Raw genomic sequence first — 19,041 nt, 5'->3', positions numbered from 1 at the left:
CACACACACACACACACACACACCATACACTCACACACACACACACACACACATATAAACACAAAGTTACAGGGTTTCACATCCAAACCTTCCTTGGCCCTGAATTGGTTTTCTTAGCTTCAGCAGTGGCTAGCACTGCTAGCTAAACCATAAAGTACAAGTCATTGAAATTAGTTCTGCTAATGCATGAAGCAACATAGTATTTTGAGGAAGCTAATTGTTATAGCAGTAGTAATTAGTAGAAGCTAACATTAATTAATAGAATTAACATTAAAGCGCTAAGTTTGCTCAGAATAGCTGATAAGCTGCCAGCGTCCAATGAAACGCCTGAGAAACTGAAGACACCTCAGTGATTTGTGATTCCACTTCCTGATTATCTGCCACTTTTCTTCTTCTCTTGTCTTATTAACTGTCACTTTGTCCAACAGGGGACGTAAAGTTCAACTCCGTGGAGCCGTACACTAAGAACCGGCTGAGCGCGCTCCCGTTCGCTGATATCATACGCGACTACAAGGTGATCTCAAACGGCGGCGTTCCGGAAAACCCGCTCAAGTTCCTGTATCCCGACATTCCCAAAGACGAGGCCTTCGGACGGCTCTACAACAGCCAGCCCAGCAAAGGCAAGACACTAACATCTGAGTTCATACAGGCTTGCTTTGACTGGGGTTAGGTGGAGTACCTCTAAGTAGTCAGTGTTTTACCAGCCCAGCAGTACGAGGTGGCTTGAGCAGTTTCACTTTGGAGGATCGGATTTCTGATAAATCAAGGAAACTGATTCTCAGAATATATAAACAACCAACCAACATCACGGAACAACATTGCTACAAGATAAGCAACTTCATTAAATCAACCAAGAAGTGTTATTTCATGTAAATTGTAAAGCGCTTTCAACCATGATTGGTATCAACATGGTTGAAATTAGTGCTTTAGCATTATCTTCCACCAAACACCAGGTGGGAATACATCTTTCCCACAAGAACCGCCATCTTGGTAGGCTGCATATCCCCTGCAGCTTGCAGATAAAAGCTATATTAGCTAAGCTAATTTTGCTTGTTTGGGAGTAGGTACTACAGTAAATATCACTGATGGCAACTCTATAGCAACTGTTATGAGAGTTAGTGATGGATACCTACCAAGATGGCTGTCGGCTACAAAGTTCTCGGAAGTGTGACGTCACATGAGAGTTATGTATATTGCTTTAGCATTAGCTTATGCTAAATACCATGGTGTTACAGCCCATTAGCATTGTTGATGTTTTTGTCGCCATGAATCTTCAGCTCTGACCTTTGACCTCTCTGTGTTCTCAGTCTATCCGTACATCCCGTCAACTTTGATCCCCATCTCCGAGCTGCGGTGAGTCCTCCACAGAAATGGTCGTAACTCTCATTAGCTGCACGTTAGCGGCTAAGCTACAGGCTATGTGGTTGTAGCTGAAGATCTTGTTCCGTTTTATCTCTCCAAATAAACCGATGTTGGTAACGGTTTGAGGAGGAATCTTGTTTCTGACCCGGTTTGAGGAGGAATCTTGTTTCTGACCCGGTTTGAGGAGGAATCTTGTTTCTGACCCGGTTTGTGACCTTTGGAGTGACATGTCTCTCGCTCTGTGATCCAGATCAGAAGCCAGCTCCACGCCGCGCTCCTGCCCGTCTCCAGAGCCGCCCATGACGCCCGGAGAGTTCGACATGCTCAGTGAGCACCTGTGCTTCGACATCGACACCGTGAGTTTCTCCAGGGGTTTATCCAGAACAGAGGGGGCCCAGGGCGGCAGAGGTCACCACACCGCCCCCTGGTGTCCATGTAGTCTTATCTTTACAGTACAGTTTTAAATTAATTTAATAGAGCTTCAGTGGAAGATTTATTCATTTTATTATTTCTATTATTTATCCTTCCAATATGTCAGAGTTAATATTTTTCCTCTTTATGTCCTAAAAACTGAAATCATAAAAACTTTAAAGAAGCTGATTTATCAGTTAATAACTGATAATATCAATAAATAATAAGCTCTGTGGTTCCTGTCAGGGTTTTAATCAGATTACAGCAACGAAGCTGAGAAGCTTTTCAAAACATTTTATTATGTAAGAATATGTCTTTGTTTTTAATTAACAATTCATTTTTGCTCATTTAAAACTCATACATGGTGCATTACGGTAATTTAAAGTCTTAAAGGGGTGAAAAACAATCAAATGAATAGAAAATGAGATACATGACCTTCAGAATACACACAGAACAATTACTTTCACATTGATTCATAATCTAAATACATTTAGTTGGAAGGAATAAATTCTTGAAAAGAAAAGAAATGTATATCCTGGACAAACGTTATGAGTCTGTCTCCAAACTCAACAGTAATATTATAAAAGATTTATTCTGGATATAGGACGTCAGTTTGACATTAATATTTTTGTCATGAATATTGTGATGGTTATGCATCTCATTTTCTCCTACAAACTGTCCCGACAGGAAACCTAATTCTTATTTATATTCTTTATTTTACATGTTCAGTGTTTCTGTCTTTTATGATGTATTTTTATTTCTCTGAGAATAAGGTTGTTTTCTTTCTGTTTCCAGATGAGCTCTCCGTACTCAGAGTGAATCCTCGATGTTTCTACACCTCTTCAGAAATAAATATCAAAAATATTTCATGTTTAAAAGAACCAAAAACACCTTTATGTTTTTATTTAATGTTGTTGTAATTTGAGCTCCAATATTACTGAAGTTCTCTGTAAAAAGTTTTTCTAAATAAATTTTTTCCTTCATATCAGCTTGTCATCTCCGCTCACTGGCGCCCCCGCTGGCCAGAAAGAATAACTGCAGCCAGAGTTCCCGGTTCGGAGTTTTTATTTTGGAGAGGAAACCGGATGTTGTGACTCGCCGTGACTCTCTGTAAATGCTGTTCAGGGTTTCTGGAGAATCACGTGGTTCTCGGAGAGCCAGAGAAAACTTTAAAATGAGACTCTTATTATTATTATTATTATTATTATTATTATTATTAGCTGAATCTGTGGAAATCCCAGAGGTCACAAAGTTTGACAAGGAAACCAAATCAGATTCTGGGTGATTCCCTGAGAACAATGACTCAGAGCTGGTGAGTCAGTGAAATATGAGGAAACATCCGAGTAAAACAAAGAATCAGCAGGAACATTTTGCTCTGGATTTAAATGTCTGCTGTTGGTTTGCATAGAAACTTCTCACTGAACGTCTACTTTCCACAGAATGAAGCAAACCTGTCACTAAAATATCTGAAAACTGTCAAACTAATTTTATTCAAAGCAATTAATGATATTTACTGGATTTTCTTCCCACTAAATAAGCTTTATTTTACCTCACATGGTTGCTATAATCCCTGCTGTTTGTACACATTTTTACCTTCCACTCAACTTTACAGCAATATGCTTGGAAGCAGCACTTTGGAAAAGGGAGTTAACACTGGTTATTTAAATTGACATAAAAGAAAAAAAAAACGTTTTTATAGTTTCAAAGTCATAATTTCACCATTTCATTCAGACATTTATAAATGTCCCTGTTCCAAACTAAATATTTAATTAGCAAGCTAAACACAAAATACTTAACTAATTGATAAACTTCTTATCCACATTTACATTCCAAAGTGGATTCTGGATGTTTGAACATGCAGAATGCAGAAAGTGAGAGTGAATGGATGAATGTAGAGACGTCGCTGTCTGCCCGGCTGCATTTGGTATGGAGACGGGTGACAACATGTCAGTATTAAAATCTGTAGATGGTTTGGTGATAGTTAGCCTGATGATGAACATGACTCTGTGGTCGATGAATTTGTTGACTGGTGTGATAAAACTTTTACAGAAAACAAAGGACCTGCATTTATTCTAGACAGAAGCTCCACAACATAAATCAAACAGTAATGAAAGGTCAGACAGTAGAAAACTATAAACATCTTGGGACTGTTTCAGATAATAAGTTAAAATGTATCTGCCATTCAGAGAAGCTGCAAAAAAGGGCCAAAGATTGTTTTGTCTAAGAAAGATCGCAAAGTTTCAGGGTGATAAGTCAAAGATGATCATATTTTATGGATCATATATTGACGTTTTCTCTCCTTTGTTGGTTTAGAAATCTTAGCATTAGGTCAAAATGCCCTCAGCAGAATAATACATGCTAGTAATAAGATCTTAGGAGTTGAACAAAGCTCTGTTACAGAACTGTTCAGTAAACGGATCATCAGTAAACTGAAGCCATCCTTGCTGAAAGATCTCAGCCGTTACATGCTGAGTTCAGTTTCTGCCTTCAGGCCTCGAGTCAGACTCTCTGAATGAAAGAAACAGTTACAGTAACACTTACAGTTACAGTAACAGTTACTGTATCAGGTAGAATCTCTGCTTTCTTCCTGCAGCAGTTAGATGTACTTTTTCACCATCTAGTGGTTGGAGTGTGAACTGCACCCGATTCATTGAGTGGAAATCAGAATTTCATCAATAAACCTAGTAAATAATCTTAACCTGAGCTGGAATGTGGATTAAAAAATATATTTATGCTTACTGATAAGCATAGAAGACATTCATTTAAGTTTTTGGGTTTGAAGCTTTTTAGCAACACTAGGCAGCTAAGGAATGGAATCTGGCTATACTAGTATTGGTAACCAAAATATTTAATTGCAAAAATAGTCAATTCTGTTCTTGAATTTGAACATTAATGAAGCTGAATGGAAAATATGTGCAGTTAAATATGTAAATATTATTTTTATAAACAGATGCATATAAACTACGAGAGCTTAAGATATATTTCTGCCAAAAACTAAAAAGTGTTAGGTTCTGGGTTTTTTTTTTAGGTGGTCCTTTGGTTGCTGAGTTATCTCCCCACTAGATGGAGTCCGAGAGATGGCGGGCTGGGGTTTCATGGATGATGTCATCCTCTCACCGGAGGCTGATCATCTAATTGACGGCAGCAAGAAGGTGGAACGCCGGTACTTCGACGCCAGAGTGTCAACCTTAGATGGATCCTCCAGCCCCTCAGAGTTTTGCTCCGAGTTTTTTTAGATCTGCCTGTTTTTTGTGTTGTGCTTCATTGCGGGTTTTTGCTCCCCTCAGGATCCTTCCTCATCTGGTTGCCTGACCACTGGTTCTCCAACGACGTCATGGGATCTTACCCCATAGATGCCTGAAAGCCAGACCTCACCAGTTTCTGTAAGATTCTGCCTGCCATTCAGAAGTCTCCGACCGGCCGTTCCACCTAGACTCAGCTGCTTACAAGGACAAGCCTCCCTGTCCGCCCTCCAATGCCACCTACCGAACCGCCAAGCTCCACGGAGAAGCAAATCCATAAGTTAGAAAGAACTCCAGGACCTACCAACCCCCCTCCAAGCCGTTAAAACGCTCTGAGCCAGTAAGTTTACTTATTCTCATTCGCAGCCTCCCGTTTCCCAGTCACCTGAACTCACCTCGTTTCTCTTATCTCCTCAGTGCACCCAGATCAGCCGAGCAGTTTTCTGGACCAGCTTTCCTTTAAGTGTTGCTTGCTGTCAAGGGCGTAGGAAAGAGTCTGTCATTGGGGGGGACATGTCCCCCCCGTCCCCCCCGCTCCCTACGCCTATGCTTGCTGTAATAAAACTTTTCATTTTTTTTTTTTACATCCGTCTCTTTGGTGTTCCTGCATGTGGGTAAAATCCGTCAAACCCATCATGACAAAAAGTTTGGAAATTAATCAAATTTTTTCTAGAAAGAAAATCAGGATTTTTTTTAAATTAAAAAACACAAAAATGTTCGCTTGTGCAATTTTTTTGAGTTTCAAAAGAAAATTTGAGATTAAAATTTCTGAGATTTTTTGACTATTCAAACTCAGAAATGTCCGTGTTTGTTTTACTAGAAATTTTCTGAGATCAATCTCAGAGTTGTTTGGCTGAAATGTGCTCATCTCTTTGTTTTCCATCTGGCCCTGATGCTGTCGTAGGTTTCTGGTTCCCATCCCTGACTTGATATATTCATATTCATATAAATATGTGTAAATATACTGTAAACACTGGATTACAGATGCTGCATGAAGCTCACACACATTACACCAGGATACAGGCGGAAACACAAAGCAGTTCTACGGGAGGCTGTCCAGGTTCTTCTCGTTGCTCGTCTTGACTTTTAATTTTTATACTTTGTGTCTGAGACACAAATCCATCTAAATATTTAGTTACCAAGCTAAGTAGTTAGCAAGATAAATATTTAACTTGAAACTAAATATTTGGTTAGTAAGCTAAGTATTTTACCAATTTAGGATTTTAGCCTAGTTAAATATTTACCACCACACTAAATATTTACTAATATTTACTTAATATTTCACCCTCATTTAAATATTTACCAAGTTAAATATTCAGTTAGCTAGCTAAAAAATAATAGCTTGTTAATTAAGCTATGTCAAGACACTGATAAATGACTTGAATAAGTTTATTTAGTAACGAATAAAGCTTACAAACAGTTAATAACATGTTGAAAATACCACTGAGTGTTATTGCTGTTATTTTTTGTTTATCACATTTACATGTCCGGCGCCTATGATTAGCATAATAAGAGTATTTAATGTAAAGTTGTTCGCAGCTCTTTGATCGTTTCAAAGTCTAAAGTGTTTTTGAAGCGGCTCCTTTCTTTAAAAATAAAAACCTTTAATATGAAAAGCTGCTGACGGCGGAAGTGTGACCCGATGAACGGCTGAACTTGACGCCTCTGGCTGAGCCGTTTCCCGAGAATCAGCCGGTCCGGAGGGAGTTTCCGCGGAATAAAAGCCGCTGCTGCCGCTCGGCCTCCTGCAGATCGGCTCTGATTCCGCTTCCTGCTTCTACCGGAGAAACTCTGAAGATTCACGGTGAGAAACTCAACCTCAGATCCGCACAAACACAGTTTGTTTTAGTCTTTACGTGTTTATTGCATATGTTAGTTTTCTGACTAATGTCAGCTGTTTCCAAGCTGAATTTGAAGAAAACATTTGTCATAAAGTTTAACTTTAATAATTTAAAGGTAGATTATTAACTCGTGTCCGAAAATATTACAAGAAAATAGAAATAAATTGATATCTGTGCCGGTATCAACAGTGAACCGGTAAACGGGTCACGGTTTACCGGCGTCCTCCGGAGCGAGCATGAACCATTCAGGCTTCCGTACCGCTGCTGCTGCCTGGACCCTTTTTTCCTTCCTCCAGTTTAAGGTTCACTCCTGTTTTTGTTTTTTTGCGTAGTGACCCATGAAAACACAGAGCGCATCCGATTCTTTAGGGCTTATTGAATCAGAATCAGAAGCTGACTGAACGTTTCCCGGATCACAACCGAGAATCTTTGAACATCTGAAACGTTCACAGACTCAAACTACAAACCACAACGTGATCTGAAAAGTTCTGCTCCATGTGAAACTCTGGAGGTTTTTATGGATATACTTTAACCCATAGATATGTAAGGAAAGTTCAGTGGAAGGAAACCTTATCGGGTTTCCCACCTGAGACATGAGAACCGGGTCAGAGCCGGTTCCTCAGGCGGTTCTGTTGTGGTTCTGTGCAGATGGCCCAGTGGCAGGAGCTGTTGAAGCTGGACTCGGCGCTGCAGAACCGGGTCAGGCAGCTGTACGACGGCCGGTTCCCCACAGAGATCCGGAACCAGCTGAGCCACTGGATCGAGAGCCAGGACTGGTAAGAGGAGCCGGTTCCCCCGGGTTCTGGTGGCTCCTCCCCCAGGCGGCGCAGTCAGAATCCACCCTGCATTTCCTGAATGCGGTTGCTATGGAGACGCCCACTGCGGTCCAGCAGGGGGCGCAGCGGGTCAGACTGAACATGTTTTATTTATTGACCCTGAAAAAGTTTCATAAAATGATTTAATTTGACATAAAATGGAAATAAAATAATTATATTGTAAAAATAGAACAAAAAAATCTGAAAAGTGTGGAGGACATTTCTAGTCATCCTGCCTGAGTCAGAATGCTGCAGAGCCTCCTCTGGCTGCAGGTTTTCTAGGGTTTGTCTCCACCAGCTCTGAACAACTAGACTTTGACTAGGCCATTCTATCCATGGTTATTTTTAAAATCTGTACAGAATACATGCAATATTTAAAAACATTATAAATATTGTTATAAAAACACAAAAACAGAAAAAAGCTTGAAGGTAAAACAGGAAGTGAGGCGGGTCAAAGGTTAAAGTGTGACATAATTTCCTGCTGCAGGAGTTCTGCGGCTGTGAACGAGAACGCAGCGGCTGCGTGTTTCTGCGCTCTGCTGCAGCACCTGGAGGAGCAGTGGCACCGCTCGGTCCAGGAGAACTCCATCCTGCAGGGACCCGACTTCCCCAGGATGAGGGCCTACATAGTGGTACGGCGGAGCCGGTGCAGCGGTCAGTATGCTACTGCCACCGGGTCTGAAGCAGCTCTGTGTTTCCAGGAGAACTTCCAGGCTCAGCCGCTGAACCTGGCCGCCATTTTGTCTGAGTGTCTGAAGGAGGAGAAGCAGATCTTGGAGTCGGTTACCATGACGATGGTGAGTCCCGATTAACGGCACGGCGGTGGTGCTCAGCTTGGGAGCTAACTGACCCTGCTCTCCTCTCAGGGCGGCAGCCCTGTCGTCATGGCGCCGCAGTGGACGGAGCTGGACAACCGAGTCATGCAGCTGAAGCTGCAGCTTCTGGTAATCAGACGGATCCGATTCCTGACCGGACCGACACAGTCAGAACCAGAACCTTGATCTGTGAAATCTGCTGCAGGAACTGAAGAAGGAGGTGAAAGTCCTGGAGGACCTGAGCGAAAAACTCGACTTCATCCGGAACTCGTGGCAAAGCAAAGGTCAGGTCAAAGGTCACCGCTGCAGGAACGCTGCGGTGTACGCTAAACGGCGTTCTAACAGGAACATTTGGGTCAAAGGTCATCACTGCTGTGTTCTAACAGGAACGTTTGTGTTTCCTTCACCAGTGGAGCAGAAGGTGGAACTGGTCCAGTCCAAGGCCCTGGTGGAGCAGGAGTGTCTGAAGATGGCCCGGTCCATCTCCCAGACCAAACAGGTACCAGAGACCCACACCATACAGAACCAATCAGAACCAGCTAATCAGAACCAGTCAGAACCAGCAGCTCCCTCGCTTTAAGGTTTGAAACGGACTAGCAACAAAACTAGCCACCATGCTAACTTATTTTATTTTGAAGAACAACCTGCTTCATCTGAATGTTTGTATTTGTCTCCCCTGCAGCAGGTTGATCCTCCTCAGGTGTTTCATGGCTCGTTTCTCTCAGGTTGTGCTGCAGCGGCTGGTCAGCGTTCTGAACGAGGCGGCCGGTTCGGTCCAGACTCTGACCGGAGTGGAGCTTCCTCAGTGGCGGCGGCGGCAGCAGCGATCCTGCATCGGCAGCCCAGAGGACGCCGGCCTGGACCTGCTGGAGAGACCCGCAGCCTGACCCGACCAGATCCGACCCGACCCCCCAGCTGACCCGACCCGACCCGACCCGAACCTGCCCGCTCTTTTACCCGACCCGTTTGTGTTCTGCAGGTTCACGGCGGTGGCCGAGGTTCTGCTCAGTGTTGGTGAACAGCTGCAGCAGCTGCAGGTCCAGAACCAGAGGTTCCCCACCCCGGACTTCCCGGGCCTCACCGACTCCATGGCAGAAATGGAGAAGTTCAGCCGCCGTCTGACCCGGAACCTGTTGGCCAGGTGAGGCCCCGCCCCCCCGGCTGCTGATTGGACCATCTGGCGGCGGGGGGGCGGGGCCTTCTGACCGGTTCTTTTTGGGTTCTGTGCAGCGCCCTGGTGGTGGAGAAGCAGCCCGTCATGCAGAACCTTCCTCAACGGCCGCTGATCCTGAAGACCGGCGTTCGCTTCAAGGTCACCGTGAGGTGAGGCGGAGCGGCCGCCGCGGGCAGCGGCTTCCCTCAGGGTACTCGCACTGCCTGGGTCCAAACACTGTGACCTCTGACCTACAACCTGAGCCAAGATGGCCGCCCACATCCAGAGCTAGCAGAACTGGTGTTTGTGCTGCTGTCACTTTAAAACATAAATAAAAGTTTCCAGAGGTCAGACATTTTGAAATCAGACATTTTGTTTCATTTATGAAATCAAATAAAATAAGATCAAAACAAAACCAGCACAAATTAATTTTTGTGCAGCACAAACGTAGCAGAGTTTATTGACACCAAGTTTTGATTTTGTAAACATGGGGGCTGGTTGACCTTTGACCTCTGGACATTTAAAAAAACAGTCTATGAAATGATAGCGGCACAAACAAAAATCTTTGCAGCACAAATGTTTGACACCATTTTGCTTGGAGGTTCATCTTCTCTGTTTCAGTGGGATTTAATCATCAAAATGTTTTTACAGGAATTTTATTTTCAGCGTTTTATTTTTATTTTTCCTCAGGTTTTTGGTAAACCTTCCAGCTTTTAAGACTCTGATCAAAGTCAAACCTGTTTTTGACAAGTAAGAAAAAATCTTCAGTTAAAATCAGATATTTTCCCCTCAGCTTCTGTTTTTCCATAAAATATAATTTTTCTCATTTAAATCAGGGACGTGGAGGAAGTGAAGACGATCAGCGGGTAAGAAGACGAGACAAACAGAACAACTGATTAACAAAATAAATGTCTTCTTTTTTGTTTTTGTTATTTTTTTATTATTTTAATAATTGAATTTAAAAAAATTAAACAATGTCTAAATCTTGTTTTACTATTTTTTAATAAATATTTATATATAATATTTTAGGCAAGGTAAATTTATTTATATAGCACATTTTCAGCAACAAGACAATTCAAAGTGCTTTACATGAGTTAAAAGGAAATGCAAACAAAATAACAAACCAAAGAAAAGAAAAAGAAGAAAAAAAAGCAAAATGACTAATCTAAATCCTTTTCTGGTGTAAAGTGAGTAGCTACAGTTTCTAAAAAGTAGTAATAGAAAAGTAATTAAGCAGTGACTATTCCTGTTAAGTATTTCTGGATTCTAGGTTCGTAGTTATTCTAATTCTAATTCTGGGCTGTCTAATGTTGATCTAAATAGTGCGTACTCCACAATTTCTGATATTACTAATAAACTAAAATAATCCTTTTCTGGGTTAAATAGGGAGTACTCCACAGTTTCTAACAAACTAAAACACAAAAGAGGAAAGGAGACATTAGGGCAAATCGCAACATTCAGACAAAACAAAGGGCAAAACAGACATGAATGAAGCCACCTGATTTCATGGCGGGCCATGAAACCAGGTGGCTATGGCCCCTGGCAAAAGTCCGATAGAGGTATTGTTTATTGAGGCATGATGTCCTTGGGAGCGCTCAGCTCCACAGCTGGATGGATACAGGAGGGGGTGAGGAGGGAAGAGCATTATGTTTACATATCTTAAAAGAGATTAGAAATATGCAGCCCTTCCAAGGCCACACGGGGGAAGCCAATTCATAAACAGAACTTCTTAGGTCGGCAAGATTATAAATTTCAATCTTCCCTAAAGTCTCTCCGATACATCTCAGTTCCCAATTATACAAATTAGTTTGGTCGTTCCACTGAACCGAAACTAGCAGCTTCTCCAAGATCGATTCCATCCGGATAGTGAGTTTTAGAGTCCTCAGCTGGGCTGTGACTCACATCCAACTTGCGTCTCTGTCCACATCAACAGTCTGAGTGTTCGGCCAAGTCCGTCACAAATTTGTCGATAATCCAGGAATCCACAAGCTCCAAACAGCAGAAATCCTGTTATCATGAATAAATCCAGGGTGAATCCCGCCGGGTGTGTCCCTGCAGGACAAGAGGCTCTCTGCTGTGCCCAGACTTCTTGTCGAAAATTTGATCAATTGCATTGAGAGGTCGGTTGACCAGATCCATAATTTGTAGATTTGGATGATGCGCAAAGAAAGGCTCCAAAAATATAGAAAAAGAGAAAAACAGAGCAAGCAGGGCAGGGAGGGAGCCGAGGGAAAAAGCGTCTGCCTTCATCGAGAGCAAGAGAAAGCAAAAAAGAAAAAAAAAATTTGTTTTATTATTTTATATATTTAGGTAAAATATTTCAATAACAAAAAAGCCTTTTTATTTTCTTTGTTATAGTTTTCGTCAGTTTGATTTCTCGCGTGATGACGCCAAGGTTCTGGACGTGGATCTGTCCAGCGGCGCGCTGACGGCGGCGTACGAGCACATGGTGGGAAAACCTGATCAAACTATGATTACAAAGTATTGATCATCATTAATAAATCACTTTTGTAACTGTTTTTGTTTTCAGTCACTCAAAGAAAAAAAGTCCAGAGTTAAAGGTTCCTGTGAGGTGAAACGTTTTGAATTGTTTAACCAGGAAGCTAAAAACTTCATCAGGTGATTATTTTACTGTAAATATTTAAATATGTTGAATGTTTTGGGCCAATCAGAGCCAGCTGACGGTCACAGAGGAGCTCCACATCATCCGCTTCGTCACGCAGCTGCAGCACAACGGGGAGACGTTCCACATCCAGGTGACCAGTAAAACCAGTGAACTGGTTCTGGACCGGCTGACGGCCCTCTCCGGTTCTGGACCGGCTGACGGCCCTCTCCGGTTCTGGACCGCCTGACGACCCGCTCCGGTTCTGTTTGTCCACCAGGCCAGCTCCCTGCCCCTGGTGGTCGTCTCCAGCTCCAACCAGGTTCCCAGCGCCTGGGCCGCCATCATGTGGTCCAACATGGCGTCCGGCGCCGACTCGGAGGTGAGTACAAAACCAGGACCAGGACCGGCCTCTGCCGGACCGGACGGGGCTGAAGTTCTGCTCTGTGTGGACAGAACCTGTCGCTGTTTCTGGACCCGCCGGGCCTGACCTGGCAGCAGCTGGCGCCACTCCTCAGCTGGCAGTTCCTGTCGGTTGGGCAGCGGCCACTGGACCAGGACCAGCTGTCCATGCTGCAGGCCAAGATCATGGGTGGGTCCAACAGAACCAGAACCTCCCACTTCCTCCATGTTTCTGCTCCCATACATGTAGTTGATTAGATTAGCTTAGCCTCCATGCTAAGCTAACTAGCCTGATTCATGTAAATGTCTAGTTTAAATGTTAAACTGATTACATTGACGCTGCGTGTTTCTGATTTGATCCAGGTGATCCTGGTGATCCTGATGGTCTGATTCACTGGAACAAGTTTTCCAAGGTGAGGCTCAGGACCCGTTCTAGTGCAGCGGGGTCCAAAGTGTGGGTTGGGGGCCTTTTGGGGCCAACATGGCACAAAGTTGGTTCATTAACTCAGGATGTTGATCCGGAGTCCTGCTGTAATGAATGACGCCCTGAAAAAAGTCTTCTAAAAATGTAGATAAATGAAGTTTCATGTTTTTACTGATTTTATCGCTGGATGTTTCTGACTTCCTGTTTCCCAGGATGAGAGCGTGTGGATCTGGATCGATGGGATTCTGGATCTGATCAAGAAGTTTGTGTGGGAGCTGTGGCGGGACGGGTAAGTCGGGTCGGGTCGGGTTAGCGGGCCTCCTGCTTCTCTCCTCCTTCACCATGTCTGGATGTTTTCTACTCTCCAGATGCATCATGGGATTTGTTAGTAAGGAGAGAACGCGCTCCCTGCTGCGGGAGAAACCGGTCGGGACGTTTCTGATCCGATTCAGTGAGAGCATCCTGGACGGCGCCATCACCTTCAGCTGGGTGGAGCAGTCCGCCGGAGGTCAGTTTCACACAGACCTAAATGAGACCAACAGAACCCGAACAGAACCAGAGGACTGATCTAACCCGCTCTGCAGGGAAACGCATCCACGCCGTGGAGCCGTACACCAAGAAGGAGCTGTCGGTTCTGTCTCTGCCCAACGCCATCTACAACTACACCCTGACCATGTCGGGGCGGAGCCACAACCCGCTGGTCTACCTGTACCCCGACACCCCCAAAGACGCCGCGTTTGCACGCTACAGAGTGGCAGGTACCGAGCGGCGCCATCGGGCCGTGTTCACGTCTGGAGACGGTTCTGACGTGTGTGGATAAAAAATGAACAGCAGTAATTTGGCCCGTTTGGTCTGCCTTAAGAGTGAAAATGGAGGCTAATTTTTCAGTTGTTCATGTTGGTTTCAAGCTAAATATTTCCTACATAATTGACTTGCTAACTAAATATTTAGTTAACAAGCTAAATATTTAACTTTAAATTAATATTCACTTATTTAACACTATATTTAGTTAGTAAGCTAAATATTGAACTCAAAGATAATATTTAGTTAGCCAGGTAGCTTGCTAGTTAGTTAGCTCTGAGCCTTAGCCATCAAGCTAAATTCTTAGTTTCAAACAGCAACATTTATGAATAACATGTTGAAAATGTAACTTTTATAACTTTTTCTTTATTTTCTAAATAGCCCAGATTGCTATGTATAAATTTTGTGACTTTTAAAATGAAAGAAACTATTCACACCCTTCAGTTTTACCAATTCTAAAACTTTGGACACAAAATATCCTATTATGACAAAATGAAAATGTATTTTTAAACAATGTTTTATGTTTAAACGTAACATTTAAACTGAGTGCTTTCATAAGTATTTACACCATTTTCTGTGATGCTAAAGGATCTTCAACAAAATGTTGAGCCAAGGGTGTGAAGATCAATATTTACAAAAATGTTTAAAAGCCAGTTTTCTTGTTGTCTTGGTGGGGAAGTTTGTTTAAAAGCTCAAACTAAAATCAGTTTTAGAGTCAGAGCTGTGTAAAGTTTCACCCTGTTGGTGGCGCTGTTTCTGCAGAGCCGTCTCCTCCCAGCAAGAAGACAAAGGACTACATCTCCACGAAGATCATTTTGGTCGCCATGTAAGTTTCTGCTGAACTGAAACTCTTTGCTAGTTCAACTTCAGGAAGCAAACAGGAAGTAAACGTGTCGTTCCCCTCAGTGACCCCACGCCACCGCCGTCTCCGCCCATGCCGGCGATTGACATGGACCTTGACGGCCTTGAGGACCTTGACGGCCTTGAGGTGGGTTGGAGGCTGCTTCCTGTCTCATGACTTCTTTATGGCAGCTGATTAATATGAATGGTTTTTGTTGCTCAGGAGATGCCCATGATCGACATTCTCCAAGATTTATTTTCGGACCTGCCTGACCTGTCGCATCTTCCTCTGGAAAGCTGCAGTGAGCCTGGTTTCTTCAATCAATTCATCATCAGTCAGTGATCAGAAAAAGTTCATGAACATCAATTGGATTATTGTGTACATAGTAAAGATAAAAAATGCAAGTTTGTCTTAAGAGGGAAATCTTTCCTCCATGGTTTCAGGCTGAAATATAAATACACTTTTCAGTTTTTACCTCATTGTGTTTTTTAAAAAAATGCTTTAATAAAGCTGTAAATATCCAAACATAATGGAACAGAATTTATGTATTGTCACTGTACAATGAGATTGAAGTTAACTCCAACAGTGAATGTGATCAACACATGGTGAATGTGAAAACCTTGCATTTTATTCACTGGCATAAGATTAAAGGTGCCAATCTGTTTCCATAGAAACAAATTTATTACTTTTATCAGACATGATTTATGCTGCAGAAATATGTCTGAAACTATAAACTATTAATTTAATGCCTCTTTGTAAATACAGCAAAACAGGAGTATGAACACGATTGATATTCCTGTATTACTAAGAATGTGATGAGATGTACTTTTGCACCATCTAGTGGTTGGAGTGTGAACTGCACCCGATTTATTTATCAACATGGTTGAAATTAGTGCTTTAGCATTAGCTTTCACCAAACACCAGGTGTTAATACATCTTTCCCACAAGAACCGCCATCTTGGTAGGCTGTATATCCCCTGCAGCTTGCAGATAAAAGCTATATTAGCTAAGCTAATTTTGCTTGTTTGGGAGTAGGTACTACAGTAAATATCACTGATGGCAACTCTATAGCAACTGTTATGAGAGTTAGTGATGGATACCTACCAAGATGGCTGTCGGCTACAAAGTTCTCGGAAGTGTGACGTCACATGAGAGTTATGTATATTGCTTTAGCATTAGCTTATGCTAAATACCATGGTGTTACAGCCCATTAGCATTGATGTTTTTATGTCGCCATGAATCTTCAGCTCTGACCTTTGACCTCTCTGTGTTCTCAGTCTATCCGTACATACCCTAAATATTATTTTTACAAACAGATGCATATAAACTACGACAGCTTAAAGATGTATTTCTGCCAAAAAACTAAAAAGTTTGGAACTTAATCGAATAATTTTTTCTAGAAAGAAAATCAGGAATTTTTAAAATTAAAAAACACAAAAATATTTGCATGTGCAAATTTTTTGAGTTTCAAAAGTTGAACATTTTTGATTTCTGAAATTCCAAGTTTTTATCTAGAAAATATTTGAGATTAATGTAAAAACATGTTTTTTCTTTCTAATTTCCAACTTTTGGAGCCTGAAATTTCCTTGTTTTTTCTACAAAATTTCAACGTTTTGGCAGAAATTTCCAGATTTTTGTTCTCTCATCATGGGCCTGTGACGGCCCTTGATGAGAGAATATGATTAGATTTTTTCCGACCTGTCATTAAAATTGACTGAAAACAACAAAAAACTAGCGCCACCTTTGGTCTGGAGTCAGAATGCAACCAAAAAGAAAAAACTTTATTGTAAATTGAATAAATTACACAAACATGAGTCTCAAAGTCTTTGTGCACCGACGATGCCGTCGTCATAAAATACATTCAGGATACAATCATCTGATGTCAGAGGAGCCGCACGACGTCTGCGGCCGTCAGCCAATCAGAGAACAGATACCTGGAACAATTAACACCAAAGATTTCACACAAACTCACATAAGCAGAACCTGGTTTCTATGACAACGCAGAAGTGCCGTGGTAGGTAGACAAAAGGAGTAAATGCCCACCAGAAAAATGTGAGATTTTTCTCATAAACTTTCTAGAAAAAATTCTGAGTTTGAAAAGTCAAAACATAGAAAAATAAAATAAATTTTTACTCACATTTTCTGGAAAAAGATTTCTGAAAATGTTTGACTTGGAAATTTTCTGAATTTCAAACTGAAAATCTTAGACTTCTCAAGTTCAGAAATTTCTTTGTGTTTCTGCATTTCTAAGTGTCAAAATTTCCGAGATTTTATCAAGCAATTTTTTTCTAGCAAATTTCAGATTTTTCAAGCTCAGAATTCTTCCTGTTTTTCAAGAAAATTTGAGATAAAAATTTCTGAGATTTTTTTCCAATATTTTTTGACTATTCAAACTCAGAAATGTCCGTGTTTGGTTTACTAGAAATTTTCTGAGATCAATCTCAGAGTTGTTTGGCTGAAATGTGCTCATCTCTTTGTTTTCCATCTGGCCCTGATGCTGTCGTAGGTTTCTGGTTCCCATCCCTGACTTGATATATTCATATTCATATAAATATGTGTAAATATACTGTAAACACTGGATTACAGACGCTGCATGAAGCTCACACACATTACACCAGGATACAGGCGGAAACACAAAGCAAAGCCACTGAAGCGGGTTTTCTCCGGAGGATCCGGCGGTTCTACAGGAGGCTGTCCAGGTTCTTCTCGTTGCTCGTCTTGTCAGAACCGTCAGCCGGGTTGTAGTTCTCCTGGTACTGCTGCAGGGCGGCGACCACGTCGTGATGGCCGAACTGCACGGCTTCATCCAGCGGCGTGTTGCCCCACCTGGCCGGAGGACAGGCTGGACTCAGAACCAGGCCGGACCGAATAATGGACCTGCTGGGCGGAACTCACCTGTCTTTAGGGACCGGGTTCACCTTGCAGGCGTCCAGCAGGAAGCGGACCACCTCCAGGTGTCCTGAAGGCAGACAGAGACGCTAACTGGTTCTGCTGGGTAACTGAACGACAATATGGCTGACAGATTTATTTAGTTTTGTTTCAAATATGTAAAATCCTGCCAAACTGGTGGAGTGACCATTCCTGTTTTACAATTTTCACTCCATGTCTTTTTTTTATTTTTAAGCAAATTTTGAGGCATGATGGAGAAACCTGAAAGTGACTCAGCAGGTTGTTACTAGGCAACCAAAGAATGACCGAGTTGCTAGGTAACCAAAGAGCAGGTGAGTTGATGCCACCCAATTTAGCTTAGCTAGCTGTGAGAGGTTGCACGGCTAAAGCCTTTCCTCTGCCTACATCTCCCAGAATACTGTGCGGTCCTGGCTCAGACTTAAGTGAATGTTCTATCAGACATGAAACTTTAGATCTTTTGAAGGTTCTGGTTCCGGTTTACCTTCAGCTGCTGCGACATGGAGCGCCGTCCTGGAGTCGTAGTCCCTCTGCTCCATGTCCATGGAGGACAGGGCGAACCTGAAACACACACAAACACACGTGCACGTGTCTTCAGCCGGTTTTCTGGTCCCGTCAGACCAGAACCTGTCACAGGTCTGGGTTCTGAACTGAACCGTGTCAGCCGGATGTATCCAATCAGAACCAGTTTGGATTGGAGGTCATCATCCTCACTGTTAAGTTTCCTCAGCTTTGCTGTTTGAGGTGAAATTGGATCATGTAGACCAGCAGGAACGATCCCAGATCCACACAAAACTGGTTATTGGACATTTAAAGAAAAGATAATCTGAAATAAATCTTTTTTAAGATTTATTTTTAATATAATCTTCATTGCTCTGAAAAGTTTATGTGAACTTCTGACTGGACCTGCAGCTTATCGTCAAATACTGCTTAGCAAGCTTAGAGCTAAATAGCTAATATGCTAACACACTTGCCAATAAACAGAAGTGGACTACCAAAATAAAAACATATGTGAATGTGAAAATGTGAAGCTGATCTTTATAACTCAGCCTCTGTCCTCTTCTGCTCTGCAGTGAGAGGTTTGACTGACAGACCCACCAGGTCAGGTCTGAACCTTTACAGTTAACAATATTCACCCACTGTGGAAACTCAGTGGCTTTCTTTCTATATTTACCAACATTTCAGACAAAAAAATTCATATCAGCCAAAACCAAAATCAGCAGGTCAGGCTTTTTAAATATCGGTAACCAGGGATCGTCCAGAAAACTGCAATCGGTGCAGCGCTACACACATTCATGACATTCTGTGATTAAATTAATTTCTCTTGAGTGTTATTCCAATAGCTAAAAATGTAATTTATACCAGGTGAGTTTTATTTTGGTAGTCCACTTCTGCTTGTTGGCAAGCAAGTGCAAATTCACATTT

The 19,041-nt window shown here is 42.2% G+C and overlaps 3 protein-coding genes across 5 annotated transcripts in view; 2 read left to right on the top strand and 1 right to left on the bottom strand.

Moving 5' to 3' along the window:
- Nucleotides 1–2,758, top strand: part of LOC103130255 (signal transducer and activator of transcription 4) — a 23,428-nt gene extending 20,670 nt beyond the window's left edge. For all 3 annotated transcript variants that reach the window (XM_007541591.2, XM_007541593.2, XM_007541592.2), the window contains 4 exons: nt 429–620; nt 1,308–1,353; nt 1,613–1,718; nt 2,569–2,758. In XM_007541591.2, coding sequence (XP_007541653.1) covers nt 429–620; nt 1,308–1,353; nt 1,613–1,718; nt 2,569–2,592 — 368 coding nt within the window. In that variant the 3' untranslated portion in view covers nt 2,593–2,758. The remainder of the gene's footprint in view (nt 1–428; nt 621–1,307; nt 1,354–1,612; nt 1,719–2,568) is intronic.
- A 3,028-nt stretch (nt 2,759–5,786) lies between these two features.
- Nucleotides 5,787–15,251, top strand: LOC103130271 (signal transducer and activator of transcription 1-like). Its single transcript, XM_016665790.1, has 24 exons — nt 5,787–6,819; nt 7,505–7,632; nt 8,159–8,303; nt 8,373–8,468; nt 8,538–8,615; nt 8,692–8,770; nt 8,897–8,985; nt 9,212–9,362; nt 9,465–9,627; nt 9,717–9,809; nt 10,330–10,389; nt 10,476–10,505; nt 11,998–12,088; nt 12,170–12,211; nt 12,312–12,395; nt 12,522–12,623; nt 12,698–12,833; nt 13,007–13,056; nt 13,280–13,356; nt 13,436–13,575; nt 13,652–13,825; nt 14,631–14,694; nt 14,775–14,856; nt 14,932–15,251. Exons 2-24 carry the CDS (start codon nt 7,505–7,507, stop codon nt 15,049–15,051), a joined length of 2,274 nt encoding a protein of 757 aa, XP_016521276.1. The 5' UTR covers nt 5,787–6,819; the 3' UTR covers nt 15,052–15,251.
- Nucleotides 15,252–17,129: 1,878 nt separating this feature from the next.
- glsb (glutaminase b) lies at nt 17,130–18,631 on the bottom strand. Its single transcript, XM_007541590.2, has 3 exons — nt 18,101–18,631; nt 17,605–17,668; nt 17,130–17,535 (listed from the first exon to the last, which is right to left on the bottom strand). Exons 1-3 carry the CDS (start codon nt 18,159–18,161, stop codon nt 17,391–17,393), a joined length of 270 nt encoding a protein of 89 aa, XP_007541652.1. The 5' UTR covers nt 18,162–18,631; the 3' UTR covers nt 17,130–17,390.
- Nucleotides 18,632–19,041: the final 410 nt, after the last annotated feature.

The sequence above is a fragment of the Poecilia formosa genome, unplaced genomic scaffold, assembly GCF_000485575.1.
Source record: "Poecilia formosa unplaced genomic scaffold, Poecilia_formosa-5.1.2 Scaffold619, whole genome shotgun sequence".
NCBI classification, from domain to species: domain Eukaryota; kingdom Metazoa; phylum Chordata; class Actinopteri; order Cyprinodontiformes; family Poeciliidae; genus Poecilia; species Poecilia formosa.
This window is presented reverse-complemented; position numbering and strand designations above follow the sequence as displayed.

Bases quoted from the DNA above. Each gene is read 5' to 3' on its own strand.
- LOC103130271 (XM_016665790.1), top strand. From the start codon at position 7,505: ATGGCCCAGTGGCAGGAGCTGTTGAAGCTGGACTCGGCGCTGCAGAAC. The intron at 9,810-10,329 runs GTGAGGCGGAGC...ATTTTTCCTCAG, and splicing joins CGCTTCAAGGTCACCGTGAG to GTTTTTGGTAAACCTTCCAG. The intron at 13,057-13,279 runs GTGAGGCTCAGG...CCTGTTTCCCAG, and splicing joins ACTGGAACAAGTTTTCCAAG to GATGAGAGCGTGTGGATCTG.
- glsb (XM_007541590.2), bottom strand. From the start codon at position 18,161: ATGGACATGGAGCAGAGGGACTACGACTCCAGGACGGCGCTCCATGTC. The intron at 17,669-18,100 runs GTAAACCGGAAC...GTCTGCCTTCAG, and splicing joins CCATGTCGCAGCAGCTGAAG to GACACCTGGAGGTGGTCCGC. The intron at 17,536-17,604 runs GTGAGTTCCGCC...TCCTCCGGCCAG, and splicing joins AACCCGGTCCCTAAAGACAG to GTGGGGCAACACGCCGCTGG.